This window comes from Sinocyclocheilus anshuiensis, unplaced genomic scaffold, assembly GCF_001515605.1.
Source record: "Sinocyclocheilus anshuiensis isolate Anshui unplaced genomic scaffold, SAMN03320099.WGS_v1.1 scaffold13, whole genome shotgun sequence".
NCBI lineage: Eukaryota > Metazoa > Chordata > Actinopteri > Cypriniformes > Cyprinidae > Sinocyclocheilus > Sinocyclocheilus anshuiensis.
In genome coordinates this window covers 858,196-872,742 of record NW_015538026.1, presented here as the reverse complement: position 1 = coordinate 872,742, position 14,547 = coordinate 858,196, and the positions used below count along the sequence as shown (strand labels likewise).

The following is a 14,547-nucleotide window of genomic DNA, read 5'->3' as shown; positions in this document are numbered from 1 at the left end:
AGAGTGGATTAGCTTTATTTTTAATGAAGAGAATGATGTTCACTTCATTTTACCGTGGATTCGTTTTCAAACAAACAAGGCACAATTCGACGCAGGATTTTCAGAAAGATTGAAGCTAAAAGACGATGCTGTGCCGACTATATTGGATCCGACAGTAATGTCGCACCACACAAGTGTGAGTAACTGTTTTTATTACGTGGTCACTATTGCTTTGTTTGTTATTACAGATCATTTGATATGTTCTGACTGAGTATTTATGCGTTTTTAACCTAAATCACAGCAGCGTCCATCGGTGTAGGATTTAGGCTGTCACACACAACTGTTAGCCAATCATAGTAGTGATTATAAGTGGACCTCAGAGAACAGTACAAAATAATAAAAAAAGGCAGTTCATGACCCCTTAAAAGTGTAGCTACTTGGTATAACTGGTATAACAACCCTAACATAATGTGTTCATCTTTTAGCGCACAAATGACCTCATAAGAGCTTTAGTCTCTTTTGAGAAATGCTCAATGGTTTGAGTATAGCATGCATTCATCTATTTTCCCCTCTGATCTTGTGTATTCCCTCTTGTATGTACTGGCAGTGCTTTCCCTTAGTAATCAGAGTTTTTTGTGTAATTGTATCCTTTTCTCATCACAGTTTAAGGGTGTGAGAAAGTTTCTCTCTCTGTACCTCCGCTAGCTTTGTCCCTCTGTGAGCAGGAGGCTCTGATAACATTGTGAAAGAAAGTTGCATTGAGCTGAGAAATATGACACATCTACTGAGTCGCTCAGGAACATTTTCTCCTGTTTCTCGGACCGAGACTTGGCATCGGGCCGCGATCCGGCGCTACCTGCTGAGAGCCTTGCTGTGACCTTGGGTTCTTCTCGTTGTAAAAGTTGTGTGTTTTCTCTCCAAACATTCAGCCTGTCATTTAGTTTTAGTTAGAGTTATAGTTTCTTCATCTCTTTGAATAGATCTGTTCCTTGCATGTGTACTTTGACTCACAAAGTTTCTCTATGGTACATTCATCATAATAAAAATGACTCCTTTTGTTTCCTTACTGATTTCTTGCTTTGTTATATGTAATGCACATAGTTTTGGAGATTAGATCAAATTTCCGGAAATTATCAGGGAAGCTATTGGTTGCATGTCCAGTTCTGCTGAATAGATGCATTGAGGGTTTAGACCGATGTTCCTGCTTCAGTGCTTGAGCTGCCATTAGGGTGTCTTTATATTAGCAGTCATCTGAGAGAGCTTAGATCGTGTTTCATTTATTCACGTTAGACTACCGCCACTTCAGAGCCCAATTATTTCATTCTCTCAAGTAGTTTGATTCATTTTGACTTGGTTGAGCAGATTGCTGAAATGTCTTTAAACAGAGTTTCAGAAGTTTCACATTCTCAGCCAAATCATGTTAGGCCAATTCAGTTTCATCAAGTAGACTTTTTGCAAAAAAATGGGTTGAAAACTAAACAGCTCAATCAGCTGTTTAGTTAAGCTGCCTTGTTAATGGTAAAACTCTGTCAGTCTGGTCATCATTATACTATGACACTGTGAGTCATGTATAAAGTCAGGACTTTATGGTGTACATGACCTTTTGTAGGGTTGTTAATTTAGTGTGATTTATTATTTTTTAAAAACGCAAGAAAATAGATTGATTAATGGTAATTTATCATGCCCCCCTTTGTATGTAAAATTCTGCAAATAGTCATTTTTATGCCATCAGAGTAATGGTCAAAAATGTAGTCTGCTTGTGTATACAGACAATTAAAACTTTACATAAAGTTTTAGAAAGAAAAAATTATATTTCATTGCTCTTCTTTTGAACATTCATTTCACCAAAGAATCACAAAAATGTATCACGGTTTCCACAATAATATTAAATACTCATTCATTTTCAAAATCAATAATAATAAGAATAAAATGTGTTCATAATATCTGATTGATAAGAAATGTTTCTTGAGCAGCATATTAGAAAGATTTCTAAAGGATCACATGACACTGAAGACTGGAGTAATGACTGCTGAAAATTCAGCTTTTCCAAAAAATATTTAAAAATAATATATATTTTTTTTAATTGTAATAATATTTCACAATATTACTGTTTTTACTGTATTTGCGATCAAATAAAAGCAGCTTTGGTGAGCAAAAGAGACTTTCAAAAACATGAAAAAATCTTACCGACCCTCAGCTTTTGAATGATAGTGTGAGATAGAAATAATTGTGGCCTGTAGGCCAGTGGTGGAGGGGGGTTATAATGTCTTTTCAATGTTTTAATCTGCCACAATAATTAAATTATCTTCATTTGGAGGCTAATATTGATTTATTCATTTGATTGTATAATCGTGTTTTAATTGTATATCATGTAAGAAACTCAATAAAAAAAATTTTAATCAATTGACAGCCCTACATTTTACTATTAAATCAAAAACCCAATCGTATGTGGAGTGCTGTAGAGTTCTTTGTTTTTGCTGACAATCATGTGGAGTGTGTACACTGCGTGACCTCGGCCTGGGATTAGAGACTGTGGCTGAAAGCCAGACTGGTTACATTAGGACTACAGCAGGTATTGGCAGAGTCACAGTAAACGGCTCAACAGCGTCTGCTTAACACTTGAGCGTCTGCTGGCCTAGTACTGCCTGTCTGTTTCCACCACGATGGATAATTTTGAGCTGTAAAGCGGAAAAGTCAATGAACTGGATGGATTTCTTTTTCTTCTATTTTTAGTCAGATCTCGGAATAGAGTTGACCGACGTGACCTATAGTGGATGGTTTAGGGGTTTACAGAAACATGGTTTAATTCCCTCCAGATCCCTGTTTTATTAGCCGCCCTGAATGAACTCTGCAGGAGAGTCTGTTTCTGACGGCACTGGGAAAACCAGTTGGATTAAAACACTCCGGGGCAACAAATACACCCTTCCTTTAGTATTCCTGAAACATTCAGTCACAAACGGCCCTTACGGTGGCTGCAGGGAATGGCAGATTACAGAAAGAGAGGGAGAGCAAAAGTAGGCTGGCCGGGTTTATGAGTGGTTGATTTATTGGTTCCCTTGTCAACTCCCATACCCTCATGTCCGCTGTAAGAACTCCACACAGAAACCCTCCCCCCTACACCCGCCCGTGTGTAAAAGTACATTGGTGAAACACCAGTTGTAACAATACACAGGCACACAGGCCAGAGGCAGCCGGCACAGACAGGGACCATGAACCATGGCTATGACTTTCCCAGGGTAAGTGCCACATTACTCTCTCTTCCATCCTCTACAGCAGCACACAGCAAAAAAGAGCTCAGATTTTTTTGGTGACTGTCTGTGGTTTCGGAAGTATGTATGGTTTATATACATAGAGTCTAAACATTGAGAGACAGAAAGACTATATACTATACTTCTAAAATAAAAAGGAATTTAAATATATCAGTATATTTAAAAAATGGTTAAAAAAATGGTTAAAGTAAGAGAAAAGTAGTACGTATACTATATATAAATATAGTATCAAGTTAAATTATAAATATTTGAGAAATTATGAAATATAAATATATTAGGTTTATAATATTATTTAATATTTATAAATGTTATTATATAATGTTCTATTATATTATGGTGAACTGTAAACATTAATAACAAAAATAATAATACAAATTTGGGGGAAAAAAATAGATAATTAGATTTTTTCCTCTTGTATAAATAGATTTTTATGTGTATTTTTTTTATACATAGATTCTACATTTTTGCTTATATTGTTGAATTGACCTTATAAAGGTCCTTGTCTGTGAACAAGTCAACTTATTTAGTAGAAACCACACATCAAAATGATTTAAATTAGACTCTCTGGAGTTTATTGATATGTAGCCTTTTTTCTATAAACATTTGTTGAAATGTTGTTCTAAATCACCATCAATGGGACAGTACACTTAAAGAGTCTAGGAAATGTTTGAAATCCTCAGTTCTTCTCTGAGTAGGAAGTTTTGAGACATCATGTGCTGGTTTTCCAGGGACTGACAGACTAAAATTGACTTGAGAAATTATTACTCAAAATATGAAGGTGAAGTCATAAGTCTGACTGTGTCAAACAGGGATATTTACATCTGCCATAGTCACAGGCTGTCAGTTAAAGTCAGTTATGTCTTTTGACACTTACATTGGACTTTCCTGCTACATAACACTGACTAGGGCAGTTAAAGTCTGGTTTAACATAATCCACAGCCTTCTGGATTATTACAGCACATTGCCAGAGTGTTAAAAAAGAATATAGTACGATTTAATAATTTAACTGACAGCGTAATCAGCGAAATGAGCTGAAAGTGATGTTAATGCTTATAAGGCTTCATCGTGGTCCATAGCATTCTCTTTGTCTCTGTCTTTCAGCTGAAGAATTATACTCCAATATTCTCTGATCATAACTGTCCAGTTATTTCAAGCACTTCCATTTCAAAGCTTTGCCTCGGGGTCACAATACCGCCTCACAACGGCATTTTATAATCACTCCAATTTCTTTTAAACATCAGATGTGTGTTGTGTCAACTTCACCGGCATGTCCCGCAGTTTTGTGTCCAAACATACCTAACTCAGGACTTGGATGCTGTCTGGCAAATCACATGTTAGATAACAGATAAACCTATTTATGATGGTGTTAAAGCAATGCTACAGGGGGAGCTGAGAATTTTCTTGGATTGGAAAGTAGATTGTTGACTGTTTTGAGTAAAGTGAAATGTGTAGTGGGTCACTGCTTATCAAAGTGAATATGAAGTCATGTGAAGCTAAGTATATGGAGCAGTTTTGGAAAATCTCCCCAAATGATAAGATCTCAACAGATCATTTTAAGTGTCCTTATTCTTCAATATATATATATATATATATATATATGAACAGTTCAGATGCAAAAGCCTCTAAATGCCATCTGAAATTTTCTTCTAAAATTAGCATTTTTATCAGGACCATATATATATATTTATATATATATATATATATATATATACTTTTATTCAGCAAAGATGCATTAAGTTGATCAAATGTGAATGTTTCTTGAGCAGCAAACCAGTATATCAGAATTTCTGAAGGATTGTGTGACACTAAAGAAGACTAGAGTTTTCAAACTTCTTTGAAAAACATTTTAAAAAATTCTTACGACCCCAAACTTAGTAGTGTGTTTAAAAGAATGGATATATTATATAATTAAAAATAAAATATTTTAAATAAATTCCCTGAGCTGTGAAAGAGCAGCTTAAAAGTTTCCTCTGGGTCTTTCCATATTGTCTATATTTCACAGTAGGAATTGTGATGGCAGCTGTGTTTTGTAAGGGTGAGGGATCCGCTGTTTTGCTTGGAAAACATATCGGATTCATGAGTGCTGTTGAACTGTCCAGAACCCTTTCCTAAAGATTGGTAGATTGACTGTCATCAGATGCATTAAATGAAATCTCCTGTTTTCATATACCACACAGATAGAGGTTCTGCCCTCTGTATCTGTCTGTGGTGCACTTGGACAGTAAATATATTAAATGCGTGGATTATTTGACTGCTTATAACCACACATACACACACACACACACACACACACACACACACACAAAATCAGATAAATGTCACTTGTTAAGGTCACAGGTTAGAGGTTACTTCAGTCTGAAGCGTCAGACCCCTTCGATTTTTAAATCCTTTTGTAAAGTATTTTCTTTGGTCGTATCTTGCCGCCTCAAAACTAGAGGTCGGCCAATAGTGGATTTTACCGATACCGATACTGATAGTTAGGTTCGACCACACTGGCCGATAGCAATTAATCAACCGATAGATTTTAAAATGGATACTGTATAAAAAATGTTTTTTTTAAACATTACTGAAGCATTCTTTGTAAATGAATAAAAATATCAATATTAAATATAAATTATTTATTGATCATTAAAATTAATTCATAGTTAACTAATGTGAACAGAATCAACTTCAAAATGTAAAACTTAGTAGATGTTGAAATTAACACACTGTAACTAGATGGCCATCTTTAAATATCTACACAAAGGCCATAGTATTGAAATTACATACATAAGGATATTGTATGTATACTCTCACACTTTAATTGCTTCTATTCTAGAACACTTGATGATTATCTTTTCAAAATAACAAAATATGGCAGTCGCACAAAAAGCGCAGCGCTGCCACTGAGAACTCGCAGGTATCAGGGATCACACACACCTGACGCGTCACGTTCAATTCAAGCAGCGGCCTAAAACAGTTTATTTAATCACCAAACGGGCAAAAGTTCATTTCAAGAATGATCAACAAGTGGCATAGATGAGTTTGAAGTTCGGTGAAAAAGCACGATCTACATTATAACTCTCTATATGAAGCATACAGACTTTATTAGAGCCACAGAAAGACAAACGTTTCACTGAAAAATGCAAAATACACAATCTTCCAGCCCAGGGTGAAGTCTTTAAAGGGTTAGTTCACCCAAAAATGAAAATTACCCCATGATTTACTTACCCTCAAGTAGGGCTGGGCGATATAGCTAAAAAATGCATCAACAATATAATGTATGATATCGTTCAGCATCGATAATTATTGACATTTTTTATAACCTTTTTTAAAATAAAGAGCAATAGAATTTTTTTTTAAATTTAACCACTATATTTTTAAATTAACCAAATTTATTGAGACAAACAACAAATATTTTTAGTTTTAACAGTCAAACACACAATAAAAATTAAACAAATATCTAATTTCTAATGTTTTATGTGCAGATTAAATAGGTCTTAAGGAAACTTTTGGCTTATCTCCCGAGGCCACAGGAGGGCGCAATGAGCAAAATAATGCAGCGCATTTAAAATGTCAACTCAAGGAAATAAATGTCTATACAAAACCTGCATTACGTCTAAATTAACTCATATAAATCAAATATAATTTCGTAAATTGCATCAACAATTATGAACAAAACAGCATCCGGTATTTATGCATTGCTTAATACAAAGAGCCGAATCGCCCATCACGCAGATTTCATTTAAAAACATGAGACGCAGTGAAAGGGAATAAACCTCCACGAGTTCGCGACATGTTTTCTAAAAGTTTAAACTGTTTTAACTTTGCATGGCTACATCTCTTGTGTGAGACGCGAGTGCAGCAGTCATATTTGTCCGTCTAAAGATGCGCTGAATATGCGTTCTGTGTGAATGGCTTGGTTCCGGTTTTCACCTAATCATGATCTTCTCCGCACTGAGCTTCTATATTTCTCTAATATTTTGAATGTATAACACAGCAGCGGTGCGTCTCATGGGCTATCACAGGCAGGCACAGCACTCATTTCAGCATGTGTTCGTGTTTGTGTGAGCTGTCTGCGTCACTCATAGTACATGCCTATATCGTGCACTGTATCGAAAATTGTTTATATCGTTATCGAAGATGGTGTACCGTCGATAAATATCGATACCGTTTTATCGCCCAAGCCTACCCTCAAGCCATCCTAGATGTATAAGACATTCTTCTTTCAGACGAATACAGTCTGGGTTATATTAAAAAACATTCTGGCTCTTCCAAGCTTTATAATGGGAGTGGATGGTAGCCAAAAAGTTGAACCAATCCATTATAAAAGAAGTCCACACGGCTCCGGGGGCTTAATAAAGGCCTCCCGAAGCGAAGCGATGCATTTGTGTAAGAAAAATATCCATATTTACAACTTTATAAACCTTAATCTCTAACTTCAGCTAACTGTCTTCACGAGAGAGTGGCGTCCAGCGGATGACGTAGGACGTAGCGTAAACTCCGGTGAGAATATGCTAGTCTCACGAGAAACAAGTTTTGTTTGCTTATATTGAAATCGTCCGACATTTTTCTTTACAAATCCTCATTTTGTACTACTAATTCGTGACCGGTGTTTTGTTTTGCTCTCTCCTCCGCGCTTCCACATTCATCACTTCTGCGTTCGTCACCACGTTTGCCTACATGCTACGTCATCCGCTGGACGCCACTCTCTCATGAATGTGTGTATGACAGTTAGCGGAAGCTAGAGATTAAGGTTTATAAAGTTGTAAATATGTATATTTTTCTTACACAAACGCATCGCGTCGTTTCAGAAGGCCTTTATTAACCCCCCGGAGCCGTGTGGACTTCTTTTATAATGGATTGGTTCAACTTTTTGGACTTCAAATTTTGGGCTACCATCCACTCCCATTATAAAGCTTGGAAGAGCCAGGATGTTTTTTAATATAACTCAGAATTTATTCGTCTGAAAGAAGAATGTCATATACACCTAGGATGGCTTGAAGGTGAGTAAATCATGGGGTAATGTTCATTTTTGGGTGAACTATCCCTTTAAGTACATTAACAACGATTTGGGACAAATATAATGTAATTTAATGGAAAACTGTATGAATGGCGCTCTGCGGTGCGACAGGATTTCTGACCATATCAGTTTGCTTTCTCACGTCACAGCTTTAAATCTGCAACTTCACTGAATAACAAATACATTAATGTGACCAGTTGGATATAAACTAACGCAAATTTATGGTAATAATCGTAACATTAAACATTTGGGTCGGACTTGCGTGAGTTTTGGTCATTGTTTGAGGTGCTGCTAATGTTTGCTTCTTCTCAGCCTTGACAGCAAACTTACTGCTGTTCTTTCTCAACTAATGCAGCATCTAGTCAACAAATTAATTACTAAATGATATGAAAACATACTATAGTATACTGTATACAAACCGTTTCGTTGTCGGTTTTAAATCCGCATCTGAAGTGTCCCGCTCCATGCAGTGTCACGTGTCAAAACAAACCGCATGTAGTGTCAGTGATTTCCACCTCTAGAGGCCGCTCTCGCTCTCATACTGACAGCGGACCTTCTCAGCTGCTCCAGCAATGGACACAACCTGGAAAAAACTATCGGCATAGATTTTTGCCAATAGTTCCAGCAATCAACTATCGGTGCTGATTAATCGGCAAAACCGATACATCGGTCGACCTCTACTCAAAACATTCCTAAAGCACCTGACCTAGGGTGACCATACGGGCCATTTTTACGGGACGCACCCTTGCCAGGATTTCTATGTTGCCTAAAATATCCAGGTTTTGGCTGTTTGCACTGTGCAGATCGATCGTTGTATGACATTATTTCACGAGTGCTATAGAGAGCAGAGCAGAGCAGACGGCTCCTTATGCTTTCAAATCGCTCTCGCGGTACTTTGGTGTTATACAATGATCAGTGCGCAGCTTCAAGTCGAACGGACGAACGAACAAACAGGTGCGAGTATTTGCATAGCTTTGACCGTTCTCACCTTCTCACGTGCGACGCGCCACGATTGGTCAATTAAGTACAATACCTGCATGTTATTGGTCAAACTACTTTGGATGTTTTAGGCAATATAGAACTCCTGGCCAGGACGTGTCCCGTATAAATGGCACATATGGCCACCCTAACCTGACCTCAGCCAATAATTGTGTTAAATGAGACGATGCAGTGATTCTACAGTGACAGCAAACTTTTTTTTTTTTTTGGTTTTGCCAGATGAAAATGTGCACTACTTGTGGTTACGTATCAAACCAAGTGATTTTGTAATGATAAGCTCTGTTTGCTAAAGCACAGTCATATTGCAGTTCACTGTAAATCTGGGTCTGCAGTTGCTTTGAAGTCGAGCCGCTGGTAATCCGTGTCTGTAGATGAGACTATGACTATCTGTGTATGAAAGAAACATGAATCAATAAATCAGTTCTAAAAAAGGAGTGCAGTCAGAACCAGAGCTCTGCTTCTGTGATTTACCTGCACATTATTGTGTAAATCTAATAGTCTACCACGAAACCCATCCCAGATGCCCCAACCCTCCTCATCTTCCCTTCCTTTTCAGACATATGATCACTCCTACATGAAGTGTTACTGTATGTTAAACAGTGATGAACCTGTCTTCATTGGGTATTTTTACAGAATATTACAGAAGCTTTTGTCCTTCGTTATAGCGTTAAGCCTTTCAGCCTATGTGCACTGTGAGGTTTTAACTTTCAGCTTATATTACTTTCCTTAATCACTTTAATGACCCCTTGAAATTAAAATGTAATTAAATTTAATCCATGAGTTTAACTTCTATGTTAATGTACTCCTACATTTTTTTTCCCCTGCAAATTTTCTCCAAGAAGGAGAACACAGGAGCATATGCACTTTTTTTTTTTATAGAATGAGAATGTCTCTCCACCTAATATATCAAACATCAAAGCACATCCGAATTAAATATCTGCTTCACATTCTGTCTACTGAGATTACTGAGTCAGTTTATTAAACGCACCATATTGTGTCCGTTACTGGCGTGAAATCCTCTGCATGTTCAGTGATTTGTGAAAAGAATAAAATGGTGCGTAAAGGGGTGGTTAATAGTAACTTAATTTATAAATGTCAATTCTTTTCTTTTTCTTTCAAGTCAGTTATTGTCGGGAAACATTGCAGGCACTAAATATTTGCTTGGTTATATCAAAAGCTCTTTTTAATTTGTTCTTGATCATTTGACATGACGTTGTGGAGCCTTTGAAGTCCATTTCCTTGCAAGGTGGATTCATACACAAAACACTGATTGACTGGCCAACATAAACTAAATGCTTCTGGTGAAATACGACAATCCTATGAATATTTAAAGTTTTGCATTATTAAAATGATTGAAATGGAACTGAAATCCCCTGATGACATCCCTTCCCCACATCTGTTATGTAATTGTAAAATATTTCAATACAGCAGTGAGCAGATGCTATTTATAGTGTCCTTTTGGGCTATATTAAGACTCTACATGTTTGAAGCTGTGCCTTTCCTTAGAGTATTTTAGTTTATTTAATGTTCAGTAGTTGTCCAAAGTTATATATATTCATAGTTTATTTTATTAAATATGAACTACTTGAAATCAAACCTTAAGTTCTGAAATGTTGCTGTTTGATACACATTTGCTATATACAGTGGGTACGGAAAGAGTGAAAAATTGAAGGGGGTCTGAATACTTTCCGTACCCACTGTATGTCTTACTTTGTGTAATTAAAGAGTTGCCTCACCCCCTCCAAAAAAAGAAAGAAAATTCTGACATAATTTCAATCCCATAAGACTTTGGTTAATCTTCGAAAAACACAAATTAAGTAAATTTTGACAGAATATTCATTTTTGGGTGAATATTCCTTTAACTACATGCAAAAGTACTGCTCGCATGTTCATGTCTCTATCTCTCCCCCATCCTCTCTTTTTCCATACCTCCATCTTGCTGTAGATGTTCATGTCTCTATCTCTCCCCCATCCTCTCTTTTTCCATACCTCCATCTTACTGTAGCAGATTCAGTTTGCCAACCAAGAGGAAAAACAGGAGTTCAGCAAGTTCCCTACAAAGACCGGCCGTCGCTCCCTGTCCCGCTCCATCTCTCAGTCCTCCACGGACAGCTACAGCTCAGGTCAGACCCTCATCCACCCTCACTGCAAGCCAAGCACAGACATATGTATGTCAATACAGTTCTGTAGTTCAGAAGTACAAAAACAGAAACGTCATGTGTCGTGAAGCATTAAAAGCATGCAAATGTATACATTTTAGGTCTAACACCTATTTAATTGGTAAATGGTTTTATTTAAAGGTATAGTTCACCCAAAAATGAAAATTTGTTAAAAATGTACTCACCCTCAGGCCATCCATGATGTAGATGAGTTTATTTCTTCATCTGAACAGATTTAGCATTACATCACTTGCTCACCACCAATGGCTCCTCTGCTGTGAATGGGTGCCGTTAGAATGAGAGTCCAAACAGCTGATTAAAACATCACAATAATCCGCAAGTAATCTCGTGTCCATCGGTTAATGCCCTGTGAGGTGAAAAGCTATGTGTTTGTAAGAAATAAATCCATCATTAATAATTTAACTTTTAAGTCGTTGCTTCCAGCTAACATATGAGTGAAAAAGTTGACTCTGGATTAGGAGAGAAATATGCAATCAAGCACTATTTACAAGCGAAAACAAGCGTTATTATGGATTATGGACTCTACTTTGCCCAGAAGTGACACGTTAAAGTGGTTTAAAAAAAACAAACATGCAGCTTTTTACTTCACAAGACATTAAGTGATGGTCTGGAGTACTTTTAGATTATTGTGATGTTTTTATTAGCTGTTTGAACAGCCACCCATGGCTTTGTTTTGACAGCACCCATTCACTGCAGAGGATCCATTGATGAGCAAGTGATGTAATACTCAATTTTTCTAAATCTGTTCCCATGAAGAAATAAACTTGTCTACATCTTGGATGGCCTGATGGTGAATACATTTTCAGCAAATTTTCATTTTTGGATGAACTATTCCTTTAAGTTCATTGCAGAAACTACCTGTCAACAAGACTATCATTGTGGCCCAAAACTGGCTATTTCTTGTTCATGCTAGTTCGTTTTTTGTGTAATATAATCCTAGGTCAGCTTAAAGTGAGAACTACAGACTTTTGGTAGCATTGGCATTGGATCAGACAAATTCACATTCCTAAATCATTTGTAAAACCAACAAAAGTGAGGGATAAACATTCCGGCATGTTTGTGACTGCAGACCAACTCTCTCTCCCCCCCAAATAGCAGACTGCTGACACAGAATTGCAAAATAGTTTCATAAGATCAGAAGAAGGTTTTTTTCTATTGCAGACATGAATAAATGCATGCATTGGTGTTTAACTCCACTGAAATGTGCGTCCATGCACTTGTAGCGGCCTCGTACACCGACAGTTCCGATGATGAGACGTCTCCTCGTGAGAAAACCCAGGTCAACTCAAAGGGCAGCAGCGACTTCTGCGTCAAGAACATCAAGCAGGCTGAGTTTGGACGGCGGGAGATTGAGATCGCTGAGCAAGGTTTGGAGACTAACCTTTTATGCTTAGTACTCTGTAACTGGTTATCTTCACATCTGTTTTGTGGGAATGTTCTTTTTGCTGTGTAATAGGTCAAGATGGATTTGCTTACATAACAATTACAGCATTGATTCTCAACTGGTTTGTCATGTTTTATCAAATTTTGATAATTAATGTTATTGGTTTAGTAAAGTATTGTTGACTCAGGACATCTGTTGTACCTGTTGAACACAAATGTAGGTGTATGTAAGTGTTGTCAAATGACCAAGGTTTGGTAACAGCTGCTGCTGTCAGGAACAGTCATTGTTATCCATTTAATTGAATGCTTTAACTGGGTCAAGATTTTAGTACTAGCTACACAATACATACATACTTAAAGGAATAGTTCATTCAAAAAGGAAAAGCATATCATCGTTTAGTTATTTGAAGTCCATATGACTTTCTTTCTTCTGCAGAACACAAAACAAGAAATTTCAAAGAGCTTTTGAATGTCAGTAAAAAGAATGGGAAATATGTCTCCAGAAGCCATACAAATAGCTTTGTTTAAAAAAAAAAAAGACAGAAATGTCTCAAGTTCAACTCACTGACTCAGTGATCCATAAATAATCAGTGAATAAGAACAAAGCTACTTGGAATATTGTGCGTGATTCATATAGATCATTGTAATGATGCTTTTATGATGCTTTTGTGTCCTTTTTGGAAGCTTGAAAACTTCAGTCTACATTAAATACAAAGCTCTGTCATGAAACTCTAGATGGCGCAGGCGATAGGTTCTAACTCAGTCTGATATAATCACATCATTATTAACATGGCACAGCTGATTGGTTTCTTTTCACATCAGTAGCCAATGTGCTTGCTGCTCAACATTCAAATACTTGGTTAGTGCTTGCAGTAGCAGTTGCAGCATGCTTCAGATACCCTCCACCTTCCCCAGCTCCACCTGTATAGATCTGCTACAGGATAATTTCATGTATGTTATATATGGGGGTTATTTCATATATATGTGCAGCAGCAGTATTTCCTACATGCTCACAGCAGCATGTCTGTGGATGTATTGGCAGTAGCGAGTCTCGGTACTTGCTCTGCTGCAGCAGCAGCATAGCAGATCTGTTCCTCCAAGATGAAGCACATCAACATTGCCATGTATATTACCATGCTAAACTCTCTGAGAGTTGTCATGAAAGAACGTCTAGGTTACTTGTGTAACCCTGGAGCATCCCTGTCCAGCACAGAGGAGAACCGAATGCCCCTGAACTTGGGAGGGCGCCGGGCGAATTGAATCGCATAGCCGAGTCTGACGGTTCACATGAGCCAGCGAGACGCCCTGGGGCACGCTAACCAGGCCCCCAGCGACCGAACAGGCGGAACTAGGGAAACCACCGACATACCCGCAGTAGGGCAGCGCAGTGGAACACAGGGACCCAACCCGGGAGGCTTCCGTGCGTCCCAAGGTGGGGTCTGAGTGCGTGGCGCGCCACTTACCTGGCTCCACGGCTGGGCAGGGGGCTCGTGAGGAGGCATAGCATCCTTGAACCGGACCCTGCTGCCCACTGGCAAAGGGAGAGGGGGACGGCCGTGTGGAGACTGGGTCTCGTGCACCGCCATCCTCGCCCTCTTGGGACCCGGAGGCAAAGGAAACTGCTCTTTTATTGAAGTTTTGGGTACCACTGGCTGGGTAGCCAGTGGCGGAACAGAAACAAACGGGAACAAAAGATTCTCCACCCAGCCCTCCTCCGGGGGAAGGAGTGGTGCGG

General features: G+C 38.0%; 1 protein-coding gene across 3 annotated transcripts in view; it reads left to right on the top strand.

Annotated features, from left to right (window-relative positions):
- The window catches only part of LOC107679038 (adenosylhomocysteinase 2), a 28,768-nt gene that overhangs the window by 1,920 nt on the left and 12,301 nt on the right, over positions 1 to 14,547 (top strand). The window contains exons 1-3 of one of the 3 annotated variants that reach the window (XM_016474466.1): positions 3,067 to 3,215; positions 11,258 to 11,372; positions 12,653 to 12,796. In XM_016474466.1, the coding sequence (XP_016329952.1) occupies positions 3,189 to 3,215; positions 11,258 to 11,372; positions 12,653 to 12,796 (286 nt within the window). In that variant the 5' untranslated portion in view covers positions 3,067 to 3,188. Of the gene's footprint in view, positions 1 to 3,066; positions 3,216 to 11,254; positions 11,373 to 12,652; positions 12,797 to 14,547 lie in introns of those variants that run through there. The other 2 variants (XM_016474458.1, XM_016474452.1) reach the window with 2 other exon arrangements.